Raw genomic sequence first — 20151 nt, forward strand, 5'->3', positions numbered from 1 at the left:
TCTATTTGATAAACATTGATTGATTTTACTGTAATGTTTATATAAGCAGCTCCATTTCATTTTGTTATCGCATTACACGACTTTACCGTAAAGCTTAAATCAGATGCCTGTTACAGATTGTAACTACTTTATCATTGATTGCTAGTACAACAGTGTTGGGACAAGCAGCTCCTCAGTTTGTTCCTTGGCATTTCTTTATTGGAATGCATTACAAAGTAAACAGATGTCATGCTCCTTTCTCGTTCCTGATACTGTGATGTTTTGATAAGCAGATTTTCCATTTGATATTACATGTGCTGTAACTGAAAACTGAATTTACTGACACCAGTTGCTTTTACTGTATGCAGGTATTATAACTTCCATTGCATGTTGTCATTGGCTGATGGATCAACAATACTTAATTTGTTGTTTGAAACATTTATAATGTCATTAAAATAGATTTTTACCGTAATGCTTGGAGAAGCAGTGAATTATTGGAAAACATTTAGCCGGGCATAACCCCTTGAGATCTCAACATTATTACAATATGAGTATAGTTAGACAAACATTTACCAAAAACAAAAATAGTATCAACAAGAAACAGTGTGAATGTTTGATTGCAAAAAATGGTAACACTGTAATGTTTGGATTAGCAGTTCAGTGATGTTGAATGTTTTATTGCATTCAGAAATATTGATGATGTGTAATTGCTGGGAGTTGGAATATTTGATTGCATTTGAATGGATTGTTGTTACCGTAATGTTTGGATGAGCAGTGCAGTAACTTTTTATGTTTTATAGCATTCAACATTTTTTAATCTTGTCTATTTTATAATGTTAATAATATTGAGAAAATGAATGCTTTGAGTTGGACTGTTATTATAATTAAAACGTTGGTTGCTGCCGTAAAGTTTGGATAAGCAGCGCAGTGAGTTTGAATGTTTTATTGAATTAAAATCACATTTTGGTACCTTTTGGATTTTAAGACTAGTGATTGTTGGGTTTTCGGCTGTGCTTTTACCACAGTCATTCCCAGCTACTGTATGGTAATAAATAATATTTTGCATGTTCCTGTCAAATCTGCACCTGCTGTGTAATTTTGCAGCCTGATTGCTTTTGCAATGAAACAAGCTCGGAACATGTTGTTTTTCTCGAGGTTGCTGGTCTCATAATGAAATCCTTTTAGTTAGTTAGTTGGAGATTTAAATGGCATGAAATTGACTGTTAAATGCTTTAAAGGTCAACTCCTGAGCACCGTGATGACAGATTAATACTGAGCGCTGCTTTTGTGTTGTACGATATTAAGAAGGCTTTTGTTCTTGGCTATAAGATAAGGTGTAACTTCAAGGACATCAGCCGCTCTCTATACATAGCGTGCAAATACACAGCATTTGATATATGTCTGCTTACAAAGTGATTCAAGCCAAAGTAGAAAATGTGTATTTATGGTTGAATAATGGAAGTTGTAATGCATTAATGAAAATGCAGAGTATTAGCTGCTATGTTTTACATTTTTTATTTAACCTTTATTTAACCAGATAAAAAAGCATTGAGATAAAATCCCATTTTCAATGCTGACCTGGCCAAGATACGGTATTAAAGTAGCAACAACAAACAGTGGAAATAAATGACTTCCCTATTTATAGATATAATTATTACATTCTTTGCTGTTATCACACTGCTTGCTAAGTGCGTTTTCTATAACAATTTTCTGAAAAACAACTGCAGACATTCAGGTGATTATTATGTTTTCCCAACAATAAAATGCCAATGAGCCCGAGGAATCTGTGTGCATTTTTATATTTTTTTATTTATTTAAATATGAGATAAAATATCAGGTGGGCAGCATCGGCAATTACACGGCTGCAGTCATTAAAAAAGAACATTTTAAATAAAAACATTGAAGAAAATTAGAGAATAAAAAAAAATACATTCTCTAACATTTAACACATTTACAGATATGCCTGCTTCCGTTTAATTTAAAATCGTTTAATAGTTTTAAAAAGACCTTCAATTTAATATAAATGAAATAAAATGAAAGAAGATGTTTATTGTCCTTCTTCCTGGTTAAAGTACAGACTTTAGTGACATTTAGTAGAAAAAGCCTTGGAAGGGAATGCAATAACTTACCGTACTTAAAGTCATATCATGTAATGTAGTATTTGTTTCACACACATTGATGTTGATGACAATTAAATGTATGGTTAGTGGCCTATTTCATTTCTTTTTTCCTCCGTTAATCATTCCATAGAGCTGCAGGTTATTTTTGCATTGCATTGACTTGAAATGTCATTATTCCTGTATCATTTGTCTTAGCAAATAGGAAATTCATACTGTATGCAAATATTGTAAAACTAATACAACAATGATATTATCTTATTATTTAACTAACCATTCACGGTACATTTATAAAAAAAATAGACACTATGGTAATAATAATGTGCAGTAACTGCGAGTATCTACCTGTTATTCAGGCCTTGGATTTATTTAAAATATGTTTTAGTGTAAAAGTAAAAAGTGGATGTAACTGATTTCCACACAGCTGTGTTATGTAAACGTTATATAACTGAATAAATTACCATCTCTCACTTAATGTTGTGCAGTAATAAAGGATAATAGCGGGGGCGAAGAAGTGGGCTTGTGACCGCAGGGTTGCCGGTTTGACTCCCCAGATAGCGTCTGCATGGTGGCAACCTTTTCTGTGACTCAGCTTGAAAATCCTCAGTGACTGAGCATATATATTTGTCTGTGAGTCAGAGGTTTGGCCATGCTGCTGTTTCCGATAATGTCGTCCTCTAATCCGTGCATCATCCCTCCTACACTCACTCCAAGACTGTAGTTTGACGTTTTAACACTTCAAGTTGGGAAGTTAACATCTGTCACTTTTTAATGATTGATTCACTCTTCCTCTTTCTTAAATTCCATACAGTTTCAGTCAAATCTACACATCAAATTGTTACGGTCAATTCCAATAAACCTCTTAAAGATGTTGTCAAATCATTTATTCATTTATAAAGCCAAATATCACAAATCAGTGGCTTTTCTTTAATATCTAAAATGTAATGGATAATGTAGTGTTTTTACTTTAACAGTTGATCTTTTTTGATTTTGTGGGAAAAAGTGTTACAGTACAGGAATATTATTATAAGTTATAGACAGAGCAACATTTGCAATTTTCTAATCCTTAAAACACATCCTCAAAAACGAATTGGAACAACAACAAAATCCAGAAAATAAGTACATATAATTATTTTGATGACCTTCTTTAAGATTCTGGTCATGCTGTATATAATGTGTTTGTGTGTGTTTGTGTGTGTGTTTCAGGAAGTGCCCGGATGGTTTTGACTGTCTGAAGGCAGGCAGGAATCCAAACTACGGCTACACCAGCTTCGACAGCTTCGGCTGGGCCTTCCTGTCTCTGTTCCGCCTCATGACGCAGGACTACTGGGAGAACCTCTACCACCAGGTAAAGTCTACACCTTTAGTCATTTATAACACACCTACGGTACACACCTTTACAACACATTACATTTAGCTGACGCTTTTATCCAAAGCGACTTACAATAAGTGCATTCGACCAAGAAGATACAAACTTGAAGAAAACAGAATCATATAAGTACATTAGGTTAGAGCCAAACCATTTTAAGTGCTACTCAACTGGTTTTAGATAAGCCAGTCCTTTGTTAGTATATAAGTGCATAGTTAGTATATAAGTGCTTTTTATTTATTTTTTCATTTTATTGCTCGAAGTGGAGTCGAAAGAGATGAGTTTTCAGTCTGCGCCGGAAAATGTGTAAGCTTTCTGCTGTCCTGATGTCAATGGGGAGCTCATTCCACCATTTTGGAGCCAGGATAGCAAACCGACGTGTTTTTGCTGATGGGAACTTGGGTCCCCCTCGCAGTGAGGGTGCAGCGAGCCGCTTGGCTGATGCAGAGCGGAGTGCACGTGCTGGGGTGTATGGTTTAACCATGTCCTGGATGTAGGAAGGGCCAGAACCATTCACAGCATGGTACGCATGGTGAGATCAAGGACATGGATGGAGACAGTGAGAAAGCAAAGGCAGTTAAAATAAATATTAATTCAGATATCTTCTCTGTCTGGAGGTTGAAGTCTCCGAGAAGTACAGTGGGAGGCCCAGTTTCAGGGATGTGTGAGAGGAGATGATGTAATTCCTCCAAGAAGTCCCCCAAGGCGCCTGGTGGACGGTAGAGAACAACAATGGTTCATTGTATAGGATGGGTTACAGTAACAGCATGGAATTCAAAGGAGGAAGGAGTGAAGTTAGGTAGTTGGTAGAGGGAAAAGCTCCATTTGGGAGAGAGCAGGAGACCAGTGCCACCTCCTCTGCCAGTGGGTCTGGGTGTATGGGTGAAGGATGTGGAGGGAGCTGCTGGGTTGGATGTGTTGGATGGAGTAATCCAGGTCTCAGTGAGAGCAAGGAAATCCGGAGACTGCAGGGAAGCGTAGCCAGAAATGAAGTCAGCCTTAGGAACAGCTGACTGGCAGTTCCACAGGCCACCTGTAACTAGATGTTGGATCTCAGTGGAGCATGTGGGATAGACGAGAGCAGGCTGGTTACAACGATTAGGAGATGCACGGGGCCAGTAATATTTGCGAGAGGACACATGAACAGGAATGGAGAGTATACACATGTCTTAGCAAGAGGGGACAAAAAACACATCTACTGTACACACCTTCACACCTATACACCTTGATACCTTTATACACCCACCTTAACATTCGAAACTTAAACTCCAAAACGTTATCAGCTCTTCTCTTTTCTCATCTGGATTGTTACAGCTGGACACTAACAGGATTCAGTTTTTTCCCTCTAGTTTTCAGTGACTAAAGTAACTGTGAGATAGGAATTTCACTCCTGCATTTTTGTCCGGTTTCTTTGTGTTTGTGCAGACACTGCGTTCTGCAGGTAAGACCTACATGGTGTTCTTTGTGGTGGTGATCTTCCTGGGCTCCTTCTACCTGGTGAACCTGATCCTGGCCGTAGTGGCGATGGCGTACGAAGAGCAGAACCAGGCCACCATCGCTGAGGCCTGCCAGAAGGAGCGCGAGTTTCAGGTTGCCATGGAGAGGCTGAAGAAGGAGCAGCAGGTGATTACACCTCCATCAAGGCTGCTGACAGGGATTTACATTTGTAATAGAATGGTGTAGTTGTAAATTCCTCTTTCAGTTACTTTTATTTCGTATTACTTTGAAAGACACATGGCAATTTCTTTCCTTAGGGTGCTGCGCAGAAGCTTCTGGACTCGGACTCGATGATGTCACCGGATCTGTCCCCGTTCGTCCTCCCATTGGACGGATCGGAGGAGAGGAGGCGGAGCCAGGCGCTGGTGGGCGTGGGCGACGTGGAGGCCAACCTATCAGAGGAGAAGCTGCTGCAGGTGGACTTGATGGAGGGGGGGAAGGTAAGTGCTGAGAAATCTGTGTTAATATAAAATAATAAATATAGAAAAAAGATATTCAAACAATAGTGTCATTATAAAACAATGTAATTATACCAAAAAGTGACAGTATTAGTTAATAGATTTAAATATACTGTATTCTCCTGCAGCCCCTCCACCCCCTCCTGGGCCGCTCCTTCTCCTCCAGGACGCGGAGGAGCAGTCAGGTGTCCTCCATCTTCAACTTCCGCCTGCGGAGTCGGGGGTCGGAAGGGGAGATGGCTGACGATGAGTACAGCGTGCCGGGGGACGTGACGGAGGGCGTGGGGGGGCGCACCTACAGCGGGGGCACCTTCAGTGGCATCCTGCCCCACCCCTGGCCCAAACGCAGGCCGAGCACCTACAGCAACGCCAGCAGGAACTCCCAGGTAAGAATATGCAAAATAAAAAATTGGTACATCAACTAAACTTTGTTCTGTTTTTCTGTATTATTTATTCGATTATTAAATAGGGACACACGTTATTTTATTTGTATTAAGTGTTTTTGTTTATTTACCAGGGACACTGCACAAAAAACATGGTGAATTGCCTTGATATATCTTTTTTTATTTGTTTATTTAACAGTGGCTCCTAATTTTGGACCCTGATTCCAAAGCATTGTGGTGTTCATAAAAGGCCTCCAGACATGTTAATATTTCTCTTTATGTGTGGGTTTTCAGGTATTTTATCCAACTTTAAACGTCAACGGGAAGCTGTTTGTGGCCATGGACCAGAACGGGGTTTCCCCCCCACCTCTGCAAGGGCAGCTGCCCGCCTGCACCATGGAGAAGGTCAAGGAGGAGAGTGTGAGTACAGTGTGCGTGTGTGCGTGTGTGCGTGTGTGTGTGTGCGTGTGTGTGTCGCAGTGGAAACAATGGTGCAGACTGCAGCCATTCAACACTCAGACATGTGAATTATGAATCAGTGCTTTGCATAACTCCCCTCTGATATCATGGGCTAAAGACACACACACATACAACACATACACACAAACACACAAACACACACACAGTCATATCTGCCTTCTCAGATAACACACTGTGGTATTCCCCCCATCTATGCACACACACACACACACACACACACACACACACACACACACACACACACACACACACACACACACACACACACACACACACACACTATCCAAGCACCCACAGTGTCAGTGCTATGGCATCATGGACTACGGCCACACATACCAGCCTTTGCCCACACACACACATACACCAACACACCTGTTAAAAGTAAAATAATTCCTGTTTAAATGTAATGGAGTATAAAATTGTTTAAAATTAGAGTACATTAATGTTGTACAAATGATTATAATACTTGAGTAAATGTACTTAGTTACATTCTAATACTACTTACTGATACTGAAAAAACACTGAAAAGACAAAACAGAGTAACAATTGGGTTTCTTGACGGTTGCGTGAAAGTACAATTTTCAGTAACAAAAGCTGTCAGTCAAAACGCAATCATTTTCTCTCTAAGATTTATTTTTGTAGAAGAATAAACACAAATAAAATGTGTATATATGTAAAATAATTCAATAGGTTTGTCCAGTTTCAGGCTGAAGGTACATGTTGCTCATACACACTTCAGGCTCTAACGCTGCAATTCATTTTATATTTTCTCAGTATTCTGTTGCAAGGCTGTTAACATCCAGGAACTCAGCTGTGTGCCTGGAAACACACACAGACACACGGAGAAAAAAAACACACACACACATCCTGTGTTATGTCTTTTCAGAAACAAGCAGCGGAGATGATAATCAGATCACACTGACACTGCATGACTCAGTGACCAAACACAGAGAGAGAGAGGGAGAGTGTGTGTGCATGTGTGTGTGTGCGCGCGCTTGAGTGTTTTGTCTTAGGGTTTATGGAGTTTCACAGGAACACGCATTGGGTCTCTGTACCCTCACCTTAACACCAGCATTTAAGGTTTTTGAGGACATATTTTTTGCGATTCCCAACAACAAAAAGAACACTGTAAAATATAAATTATACATTTGTGTTCAATATAATTCTAGGGATGTCAGTGGGTTTCCTTCTGTACATAACCTTCCATCTATTTTATTGTGCAGACATATTTAGGGCAAACAAGAATATGTTGATGTTAATACTTTAGCAAGATTCTGAATGCATTTTCCTTCAGTGTATTTCTACACTGCTGACTGCATTGTCCCCAAAGCCAAAAGGACATTTTTATCAAACATTTATCACACTATTGTTCTGTATTATTATTATTATTTTTGTATTAAAGTAAATAACACTATTAATAGTTTCATCAATAATAATATCCGATGTTGTATTTATTTAAAAAAAAATTATTTTATATATTTTATTGATATTTGTCATACATTTCATGTTTCAAATGTTTTTCAGGATATTTTTCTGACATTTTCCAAATAATCTTTAATATATTTGCATTTTATTTGCATATGTTTAAATCTTTAATTTGTACATTATTTATTTAATTTAAAATGTACATTTTCCTAGCCATTACTTATACGTGACTTGTTCTCTGTTGCGTTATAGACAGTATCACTTGAAACATCTTTCAGACTGTAAATATATTTTCTTTTAAGTTTAATCTCTCACTTTACAGAAGAACTTTATAAACCTGCAGCAGAAAGCAGACATCCCCACGTCTTCAGGGATTACATTTATTTAAAACTTGTCTTCAGTCTTTTCCCCGTCAGGCAGTAGGTCAGAGGATCAGGAGCACAAACACGCCTCCACTTGCCCCAGAAACTACACTCTTATATAACCAGAAGAAGACAAAGGAGATTAAATCATAGTAGAAGAATAACACACTGAAAATACTTCGCTACAAGTACAGGAGCCTATCTTAAGTAGCTCCTATATATACTGTTGGCTACTTTATTCTATAGCAAAAGCTGTAATCTATAAGATCATCATTTGTTCGTAAGAATCACATCTCTCTAGAAAGTCAACCTTTTAGAGTTTTTCAGAAAAACAGGCCCGTTTTTAGCTTTGTGGAGATGCTTTTTCCAGATGATCAAAGAAGCTTTTTAAAGACTTATATTGAGCTTCCAGAGAAACATTAAAACCTTCATCCTGCTGCTTAGACTGATGGAGAGGAGAGGGTGAGGAAATGTTACCACGACAACGCACAGTCGCTAAGGAAGCTAAATCAGTGCATGCTGCTTTGAGAGTGTGTGTGTGTGTGTGTTTGTGAGTGTGTGTGTGTGCTTCCCTGCGGACAGGATGTAGGTGTTATGGTGGGTGGCCACCTTCAGGCCCATGCGTCACGTCTCGTTGGAGGACCCCCCCCACAAAGAACCCCTCCACACACACACAGACTTAAATTAGCATTTTTGCTAACTTTTTACAGAGTGTAATTTATACTCATATTTATTAACTTTCTTTAGCCCTACCAAAAAACAACTTAATAACCTCTGCAAGGACAGTATGTCCACGATTACAGAAAAATACCAGCCCCATTTTTATGAAACTTGGTAAAAAATGGTTAACATAGCATAAGTTCTTGAATAGGACATTTAAAGGTGGGGTAGGTCATTTTGGAGAAACCAGCTCGAGTGCGCTAGAATTTGAAAATACACAACCGGAAAAAATCTGCCACTTCCTTACAAAGCCCCTCCTCCAACACACACGAACGCGCACATGACCAATGAGGGCACGAGATAAATTTGTGCACGAGATGGAAGGCTGACAGGCAGGTAGGCCATCCAGTTATTTTTGCCGGGCCGGCTAAAATGATTGGTCGTGCTTTTTACAGCGCTACGGCTTCCACAGATGACATTTTTTTATGTATTTATTGTCAAAGCACTTCAGATATTCATTGCTATCGGGATGTTAAGAGCATTCCATGGAATATAACAAAAAGTGTTTCTGAAATCAAATTACATACCCCACCTTTAAGTTTAAAATGTAGTGGTTGATTACGTAGTTTAATTTAAGCAGTTAGTTCCAGAGGCGCTAAATAAATAAGAAGAAATAAGCCAGAGCTACACACACAAAAACAGCAATGGCACACTGATTTCTCTGATTCAATGAACATCAGTCATCACCTATCTGTTGCCCTGGTGATAATAGGTACACACACACACACACACACACACACACACACACACACACACACACACAGATATGGAAATCACAACACTGTTTGACCTATTTGACCTGACATTAATCTGTGTGTGCTTGTAACCAATGAATGTGTGTTTGTCTTTTACAGCTTGTATGTCCTCTATGTGTTAGAATAAAGAGTGTTTATTGTTTTTTGGCACCTAATTATAAAACCCCATAATAACCTGAATGACCCCTCCCCCACAGGTCCCCACCTCCACCACGGAGCTCAGCACCATGCTGTTACCTCGCCCTTCATCCTTGCAGGGCTCTGTGCAGAGAGGGAGGGCTCTCAGTGCGGCCAGCTACCTCACCGACGCCATGGAGGGTGAGCACAAACACTCAACTGAAAATACAGGGAGTCAATAAACATAATAGAATCAGATTTATCACAAATTAGGTTTACACATACAAAGACGTTGCTTCTTTCGTGCAATCCATAGTCCTTCAGATGTATTTCAGACTTTTAAAAATATTGAGCATCAGTGTCTGTGAATCCATTAAAAAGGTCTCAATACTGGACCATATTCAGAAAATGTTCAACCCTTTAGTCAGTCTGACACAAAGATATGTAAAAACAGGGTCCATGCTGAATACTGAAATTCCCCTTTAATACCGGACTGTAACCTTGTCTGACTTTTTACCTCAGTGTGTGTGTGTGTGTGTGTGTGTGTGTGTGTGTGTGTGTGTGTGTGTGTGTGTGTGTGTGTGTGTGTGTGTGTGTGTGTGTTGCACATGTGTTGAGTGGTTGATTGTGTGTGTGTGGGATTGTGTAACCATGTTTTGTTTGAATTTTTCATCGGAAGTGAGTTTGTGAAGTGTGAATGCGTGTGCTTCTAGACTGTCTGCATGCGTGTGTAATTGTGTAATGATATCAGAGTTTTTCTCTATGTGTGTGTGTGTGTGTGTTGGTGTGTGTGTGTGTGTGTGTGTGTGTGTGTGTGTGTGTGAGTGTGTGTGTGTGTGTGTGTGTGTGTGTGTGTGTGTGTGTGTGTGTGTGTGTGTTGTGTGTGTGTGTGTGTGTGTGTGTGTGTGTGTGTGTGTGTGTGTGTGTGTGTGTGTGTGTGTGTGTGTGTGTGTGTGTGTGTGTGTGTGTGTGTGGGATTGTGTAACCATGTTTTGTTTGAATTTTTCATCGGAAGTGAGTTTGTGAAGTGTGAATGCGTGTGCTTCTAGACTGTCTGCATGCGTGTGTAATTGTGTAATGATATCAGAGTTTTTCTCTATTGTGTGTGTGTGTGTGTGTGTGTGTGTGTGTGTGTGTGTGTGTGTGTGTGTGTGTGGTGTGAGTGTGTGTGTGTGTGGTGTGTGTGTGGTGTGTGTGGTGTGTGTGTGTGTGTGTGTGTGTGTGTGTGTGTGTGTGTGTGTGTGTGTGTGTGTGTGTGTGTGTGTGTGTGTGTGTGTGTGTGTGTGTGTGTGTGTGTGTGTGTGTGTGTGTGTGTGTGTGTGTGTCGCTGCCCAAACCAACCCCAGGGGGACACTGGCTTTGTTTGTGTGAGAGAGTTGGGGGAAAAAAGAGACAGAATGAAAGAAAGAGTGTGTGTGTGTGTGTGTGTTTGTGTGTGTGTCTGTTTGTGTGTATGTATATTATGATGGTTTCCCTCATTAACCACGAGCTCTTTTCCATGAGTGTGTGTCTGTTTGATGATATTCATGATTTTTTTTGGTTCATATCCGTCCAAATCTGCATTTTTTTGTGTTTGTGCGTATGTCAGTGTGTGTGCGTGTCTGTGTGCGTGTGTGTTTTTCTGCTGAGTCACTGTCTCTCCCCTCAGCAGTCACCGCTCTAACAGAACAGATCATCATGGAGAAACCTTTTCAAAATGATATTTTTTGTCCTCCGTCCATCCATCTGTACACCATTATTATCTCCTTTTTTTCCATTCCTAATTATTCTATCTATTTCTCTGTTATTGACAGTTGTATTTAACATAAAGAGGCTTCTTGGCCACAAGAGAGTAAATCCACTTAACTTCTTCATCCTTCACCTTGTTTTTTCGTAAAGTTGATAACATTACATTTAAAAAGCTACTTAAATATTGAGTGTTCTGGTCAGAAGTGTGGATTCATGTCACATGACTTGGACTCGAGTCATGAATGTTAACGACACAATCAATAAAAGTTCTTCAACTCGACTTTGACTTTAACACAAATAACTCCAGACTTGGACATAATACTCTCCCCATGCCAAAAGATAAAAATGATGTTGTAAAAACGGCAACAGGATATAAATATTGCATGTGAACACCAGGAACAACGATGGAAATAAGTACAGGAGGTTATTATTTTATCCATTATGCTGTATTAGAAATAAATCAGGATACACCTGATCAGTTTTGGATGTTAGGGTTACCTGAAAGTGATGCACATACATTTTCAGAAGCATGCATACTTACTTTATTTTAAAGTTTAAAATGGCAGCAAGGTTTGATTAGATTCAAAACAAAAACGTTCTAACATGAACTTGTCTGAGGACCCCAGACTTGAACAGCAGATACCTTTTTTACAAATATTTGTTTTATTATTATTAAACAATGATCATTTCCTCTAATATTCCGAATCATACTAGAATTCGATACCTTTCTAAATATCACACTTAGTTATTTTTTCAAATCGTGTAGCCCTTCTCCCAAGGATCTATAATTGACCAGTCCTAAATGCACTTTGTTTGCAGAGCTGGAGGAGGCCCATAAGAAGTGCCACCCGTGCTGGTACGTGTTCGCCCACAAGTACCTGGTGTGGGAGTGCTCCCCCTCCTGGCTGAGGCTGAAGCAGCTGGTGAACATCATGGTGATGGACCCCTTCCTAGACCTGGCCATCACCGTGTGCATCGTCCTCAACACGCTCTTCATGGCCATGGAGCACTACCCCATGACCGACGAGTTCAACGGCATGCTGAGCATCGGCAACCTGGTAGGAGGGGGGGGAGGGAGTTAGGGAGGAGGGATGGGTGTGTTTGTTTCGGGTGGGTGGATGGTAGAATAGAAGGGCGGATGGATGGATGTACATATATATTGATGAATTGATTGGTAGCTTTGTGTATTGATAGATTGAGGGATGGAGGGATGGATGGAGGGAGGGAGGGAGGGATGGATGGATAATATATTGGGTGGATGGATGGATGGATGGATAATATGGTGGATGGATGGATAATATGGTGGATGGATGAATACAAATATTTGGTTGATGGATGGATGGATAGATGGTTGGAACATGAATCGATGAATGAGTGGTTGGTTGGTTGAGGGAAGGATGGACCATTAGTTGGTTTGTGAGTGGGAGGATGGATAGATAAATGGATGTTAAATAGACGGATGCGTGGTTGGAGGATAGATGGATACCAAAATGGATGTTGGATGGATATATGAGAACATAAATGATGGATGGATAAATGGATGGACAAATAGATACATTGTTGAAGGGATGGATGGGTTAAAGCTTTTGCCATCGAGTGTGCATTTTATTCATCCCAGTGAAATGTGTCCTAGAACTTGCGTGCAGTAACATGTATAGTGACATGCTGGTAAAAACATTATATGGAATGCTTTTTCTATGTAGGAAAAATAAGGGAGAAAAATCCAAGCAGATTCTGGTTCGAAAGGAGAGGGTAGGCAACAACTGCAGACCGTGGACCAATAGTTGTCAGTTAACATTTATTTGCAAATTAAGTCTGCCTGACTTGAGTTCCACAAAGGAAGAAAGAAAGAAAATACATTTTGTTTGCACTATACAACGTTTATCAATATACTATATTAAATTGGAGCGATTTGGTCTTCTGAAGAATCTGGATGAACATCGTACCAACTTTTCTTGGAAGAGTGTAAAGCAGGTTTCTCCTCCTTTACTGTGTGGGATAAACAAACTCCAGGCGAGTTAAATTGAGGGACAAAGAATCCTGCTTGCGAAACAACTCTTAGACCTTTGGATTTGTCCCGAACCCATTTGTACAATTTACAAACCTCTGGACTGAACCTCCGACAAATCGACTCTTTGCTCTTGTAGGATTGTTTTATTTTGGTCCTTCACTAGAAAGTTGAGGTGAGTTTGAGTATTGGATCTGACAGAACCGGGTCGGGTGTTTTAGGCAGCGTGACTAACGCCATGTTCGACCCCGCAGGTGTGCTGCTGATCTGACAGCAGCTGATAGGTTGATGCAATATGCTAATCGCTTCACCTGAGGTGTGAACTGCTAGGAGCACCATGTTGATCACACCTGCCAACACACACACACACACACACACACACACACACACACACACACACACACACACACACACACACACACACACACACACACACACACGTATCTGTCCATGGATGTCAGGTTTCCTCAGTTCAGGCTGCAGGCAGCTGTTTGGGGCAGAGAATGGTAATAAAGTGTAAAAGTAGAAACAGGGGCTGTCGGCCTGCAGCAGTGCGGTTCAATCACCAGGTCAGTGCTTAAAGGCAGGACACTGAGAGCGGATAGATGCTTTTATAACATCTATGATAACCTAGTTTTCAGGTACAGTGAATAATTTACCTGAAGGAATAAGTACAGTTTAGATTTGAAATGTTTTTTTTTTGTTTTTTTTCAGGACTGAAATCAAGACTGTGTGAAAAAGAATTCTCACACATCCAGTAATTTAGCTTCTACCCTACTGCCCTACTTTTTCCCAGTTCACCCAAACATTTGAAGCCAATATTTTTCCTTTTATTCACTCTGCTTTTTTGAAAAAAGAAATGTGTTATTTATAAAATCCATTTCATGTAAATGGCCTGTCAAAATGCAGAAATTATGTTTTGAGGCTCTTTCCCCCCACTTTGCTAATCTGCTTTCAGATGTTTTTTGTCTGTCTCATACATGCACCACTCGTGTAGACCTTTTAAAAAAATAAAAACTGTTACCTGCAAAGAGACGAGATTCATTCCCATTTTAATATCCATCAATCAATTAACTATACACCAACGTATCCTCTGCAGAGTCACAGGAAACCTGAGCAGGAAATGGGGTGCATTTTTCAAATCTACGCAGGAAAAGGACCTTTTCGGTTTGATTGAAGTGGCCACAAAGAAGTAAAACACCTCATCGACCACAAAGAAAGAAATAATAAACAGATCAAACATGGCTTTCAATCAGGCATTATATCCCCCCTAGTTTGTCCACAGTTTGATGAGTGAAAACCCGGTACACTTGAGCATGGTCACATGAGTCACCACTGCTTAGGTGGCTAATGTTTCCTTAGATGACATCTATTAGTCTCATTTAGACACTTTTTAGCAACCGCTATTTTTAAATTCACCAATGCGATATTTAAATATGTTCAGCTTGTGTTAAACACAGACCTTATTTCAGTCTTCTAAGTAAAAATATGTTGAAAAGAAACATTGGCTTACAAACGGTTGAACAGGAAGTGTTTAACAATGACTCATTTCTGGGTTTTAGGACTCATTTCGCACCACTCTTTAAAGTGCCTTACATTTACAAGCCACCCATTCACACTCCATTCATACAGAGCTAGGTGCCACTTGCAAGCTAACAATCACACACATTTACACACTGTTGGCTATGCCATCTTGAGCGACTCAGGGTTAAGTATCTTGGCAAAGGATACAATAACATGGTTTGGATCGAACACGTAACAATTCGTTTTAAAAGCGACCGCAAAGCCTCACAGCCACAGTGCCCACATATAGAGAGTGATATCTACCGTATAATTAAGTGATAATTGGTTTATTTTATGCACCATTATTCTCTCAGAATGCTTTCACCCCATCCTTTGCTGTTGTATAACCTCCCTCTAATATTTCCTCTGCGGCTTTAAAATGTCTGTATACTTCTGCAGCGTAAACAGTCTAAACTTTATTAAATGTATTCGGTTCAGGTCTCAGACAAAAGCTGAGTCACGTCAAAAGGATCCGATTTCAGTCTGCAGTCTGCAGTCGCTAAGTTCTTTATGGGATAATTCCTCTAAGCTCCTCAGATGTTTACATAGCATTTAGCTGGCCTCTCTGACCGTCAGTGTGTGTGTGTCTGTGTGTGTTTGTGTGTGTTATATAAGGTAGTGTGTTGAGGATCATGCCAGGACATTCCTGACAGGATCGATGTGTACTAATGCTTCCTCTGTTTGTTGTTGTTTGTTTTGTGCTCTGCAGCTTTGCTCACATGTCAATAGTTCCATGCCTGTATTTAAAGGATGCATACCATTTAGTGTAGGCTTTTATCCATAAAGAGCCCCTCCTCTCCTGAGTGTACTTTAGCTTTTACGTCTCTAATAGTTACAGATAGGGGTCGGCACAGTGGGGGAAAAACAAATGCATATTGATATATGGCATTTATTTACAACTGACAGTTGGTAGTGCAAAAAGAGACAACATCCTCCTGCTGGAGACTGATTAGAGGTGGGAAAGTATTCTGTTTTATTCAAGTAAGAGTACCGATACCACTCTGTTAAAATACTGTTATATGTAATAGTACTGTTTAAAAAAAGGTTACTTAAATAAAGTTAAGTTATAAAGTATTAAGTGTAAAAGTAAAAATGCACACAAATCAAAGAAAAGCACCCAAAATGACCAATGCACCTCTGCACATGTATCTGCATCCTGTAAGCAACAATCATTTTTGAAACTTGATGCTTCATCTTTGCATGAAGGCTTTCAACACGGCCCCCTCACACTTTTTGTCCCGAACTGTGCCTCTATCTCCTGTGGAGGACTTGAGGACCTTGTGGATATTTTGTCTGAATGCCTGAAGAAATACTTGCTGCCTCCCAGTCTTGTTAGTGTGTGAATGAAAAATGAGCCTCAACGTCTGCTGTAATGAAGTTTCTTTGTAGAGAGAGGACACTGGAGGATAAACTATACTCATCCACAAACACACAGAGTGTTGTCAGCATTGTGCTGTCCTTGCTAAAGGGCACTAGGGCAATGCTTGATGGTGCTTACATTTTGGGGACATGCATTGCATTGTTTTTTTGGAGTACAGCTCTCTGAGAAACTCGACACCTAAAACAAACGTAACAAATCATTTGGGTGAATACACCCAGGAATAAAGTGAAGTATAAAGCGTTAGTTGGTTTAAAACTGATTCTAGGAACACCGAAAATTGATTAAATCAAATGACTCATCTGTATTATGAAACTCTACGTGTGTGTGTGTCCTGGTGCCTACTCATTACATCTCATCTGTCTGCTTGTAACAAAGTATACACTCTCTCTCTCACACACACACACACAAACACACACACACACACACACACACACACAAACACACACACACACACACACACACACACACACACACACACACACAGAGTCCGTGTCATCCGCTCTCTGCTGATGTTACTGTTATTAGTGAGTGCTGATGTTGACATCCCCTATGTGTGAGCCAGTGACACACACACACACACACACACACACACACACACACACACACACACACACACACACACACACACACACACGAGCTGGTCAGAGTATTTTTCATCCCTCAGTCAGTGAATCAGAGACTTTGCCTCTGCAGAAACACACACACAGACTCTGTGTCTGAATTTGAAAGTCATCACTCTGAGTTTCAGACTTGCATCAGCGTGTCCTCAGAAACACAAAGTTCTCTTACTTAATGTGTGTCATAAACAACGATATTTACAAAATAGCAAAGATCTGAATTCCCTCTCAAACAAGTTTTCCATCCATTTTGAATTATTTGGTAGTATGGCTACCTATTTGTGTGTGTTCGTGCTGTGTTCATCCTAACTCTTAGGTGGATACTTGGTAGTTATTGTTGCTCCCCAACAACAACATTTAGATCTATCAAAGAGAAATATTTGTGTACGCGGCATCAGTTTCACATTTTGAAAAGTTAAACGCTGCTAAAGTGCATTGATTTGCTTGAATTCAAACCTGCAGATGAAAAACATTTCAAGCCTGATTCCAGAATTGTAGAATAACACTTAAAAATACTTTTTAGGCAACACAGTGTTGACTGGTACACCAAAAAGACATTCAAAAATTAATAAAATAAAATAAATGAAAGTAAAATATTGATGAATACAAATCTAATTCAAGAAGATCTCATATCATTTTGCAATATTTTCCAAATCGTATAAACCCCTAAACATCTCCTCTTAGTTTATAAAATACTTATATAATATGATAGCTGGAGTATCTGTGTGTGTGCCAGAGGCTGCTGCTGATATTTGACAGCTGAACTGTGTTTAACTTCATTAACGTCACTACGTCTGACGTCAACACAATCTTACACACACACTGTTACACACACTGTGCACTGATCAGTAACACTGCATTAATGTGAGGAACACTCTGACATGCCTGCTTCTATTTTGTTTAAAATTCTCTCTGAGGCTGATTCATTTCACATTCTCCTTTTCCCTCTACCTTTCCGTCTGAGAGCTCCTCAAACTCACATCCTGATAAGAGAGGCTCTCCTGATGCCGGTAATAATAACAGCGTGATTGTTGAGGAGCTAATCAACGCACTACAGAGTTAATGAGCCCGTAAGAGGATCATCTGTGTGTGTGAATGGGTGTGTGCATGTGTAGGTGTGTGTGCATGTGTATGTGTATGATTGTGTGTATGTGTGTGTAGTGGTAAATAGAGGTAACCCCTGAAAGATCCTGTTTTTTTGTGTGAAATTTAGTCACATCTTTGAACCACATAAATTGCTTTTTGCACATACAATGCCTGTGAAACAAACACACACATTTGAAGAGAAAGACACACATGCGCACACACTGCCTGTAAAACACACATTTCAAAAACAATCATACACAAACAAACAAACATGCAAACACACTATTTGTAAAACACACACATGCTTAGAAACAGACACACATGCACACACACAGTGTGTCACGTAGCCTGTGTCACATCCAGAATCTTCCTCTTTCTGGAACAACAAGCAGGAAGAGGCTGCTGCTGCGAGGACACACTCTCACATGCACGCTAGACACACACTCTTTAGACGCACACACACACATGATGTAAAGCAGACGAAGCACACCCAGTTCGCTGAGGTCTGCAGAGGCTTAAAGGATCAAACCGCTGAGGAGAGTGTTCAAATTAATCAGAGTTTCAAAAAAGAAAATCAGGAACATGGCTGCCTTTGCGAACTGCAAACAGAACATCCTGTTCCCAGAACACACACGTGTTCAAATTAAATAGTTCACAATTTTGAAAGTCCTTAAAAACGAGCAAGTTCACCGGATGTTGTGGAGTTTACTTTCACACTTATTTTCAGCATTTTGTATAAAGTATCTACTGTTTGTGTTTTCTTCTCTAACATCCGGTAGTATTAATGAATAGCCAGGTGTTGCTCTCATGTAACTCAGTTGAAAGAGAAAGGTATTTATCAATTTCCCTCTTTCTCTTTTTCACCTTCTCTGTTTCGACAGTGAACATTACTGTGTTTTTTTTGTTGTAAGTTATTTTGGTTGCCTCTGAGCAAAATGCTCACTGGTAGGCAGTGATGTAGTGTAAACAGTATGCCAAAGGCTTTTATTGTGAAAGGGAGAATGCGAACAGACAGATTTTGATAATAAATCAAAGATTATAGGGAATAAATCTTTACAGAATACACAGTGATTTCCCAATTGTGAAAAAGCTTTGAGTATTTAATAGGCGTGTTAATGTGGCTTAAGCATCCGTCATAAACTAAGATATCAGATCTCTTATGGAACCTGAATATAAATGTGTGTGTGTTTGTGTGTGTCAGGTGTTCTCGGGGATCTTCACAGCAGAGATGTTGCTGAAGATCATCGCTCTGGATCCATATTATTACTTCCAGACGGGCTGGAACATCTTCGACAGCATCATCGTCTGCCTCAGCCTGATGGAGCTCGGCCTGTCGGACGTGGAGGGGCTCAGCGTGCTCCGCTCCTTTAGACTGGTGACTGCAAACACACACACACACACACACACACACACACACACACACACACACACACACACACACACACACACTCATATTATTCCTCAACACCTTTTTACACAGACGTATTCTCTTTCAGCTGTCCTTCAAAATCAGACATTTTTAAGTTGAGTTTGTAAAACATGCACCCATTTTTTCCAACCTTTTCAATGGGTAGCAGAACGTTATATGAGAGGCTATTCTACATATATCCAGAGGTCTTTACTTAAATAAAAGTAGCAATAAAGTGATGAACAGAAATGGCTCCATTCTGCATAATGAGTGCTCATTCTTTGGCACTTAAAGTTTATTTTGATGCTAGTTTGAAGATTTTTTTCTTTAAATTGAGTAAAATTAAAAAGGAAGGAAACTTGTAACTGAGAATTTCACCCTTTTGTATTTATACTTTTACAACCAATTAAGATCATTACAACACATGCTGGCTTCTGTTCAGCTGCAGACAAGTTGTCGCACAAGACAAGGACGATGGTTGTCAACATCAAGACACACACACACACACACAGATCCCTGAAGCCTGTCTTCGCCTGTCTTCGTCTGTCTGCGTCGATCTCTCCCAGTGTCACTCTGAGTATTGTAATCGTCTGCTGGAGGCAAACACACAGATACTCTCGTCAACACACACATTATATGTTTGCTTCTTTCTTTTCCTTGTCGTTCTTTTGTTTCGTGTACCTTCTTTGTCATTTCTT

At 39.9% G+C, this 20151-nt stretch overlaps 1 protein-coding gene across 1 annotated transcript in view; it reads left to right on the forward strand.

Moving 5' to 3' along the window:
• The window catches only part of LOC117498181 (sodium channel protein type 4 subunit alpha-like), a 141850-nt gene that overhangs the window by 77177 nt on the left and 44522 nt on the right, over window positions 1-20151 (forward strand). Inside the window, exons 10-17 of the mRNA XM_034150267.1 lie at window positions 3303-3444; window positions 4891-5088; window positions 5232-5402; window positions 5549-5806; window positions 6098-6223; window positions 9743-9863; window positions 12210-12448; window positions 19247-19420. Of these exons, the coding sequence (XP_034006158.1) occupies window positions 3303-3444; window positions 4891-5088; window positions 5232-5402; window positions 5549-5806; window positions 6098-6223; window positions 9743-9863; window positions 12210-12448; window positions 19247-19420 (1429 nt within the window). The remainder of the gene's footprint in view (window positions 1-3302; window positions 3445-4890; window positions 5089-5231; window positions 5403-5548; window positions 5807-6097; window positions 6224-9742; window positions 9864-12209; window positions 12449-19246; window positions 19421-20151) is intronic.

This window comes from Trematomus bernacchii, unplaced genomic scaffold, assembly GCF_902827165.1.
Source record: "Trematomus bernacchii unplaced genomic scaffold, fTreBer1.1, whole genome shotgun sequence".
Lineage (NCBI taxonomy): Eukaryota > Metazoa > Chordata > Actinopteri > Perciformes > Nototheniidae > Trematomus > Trematomus bernacchii.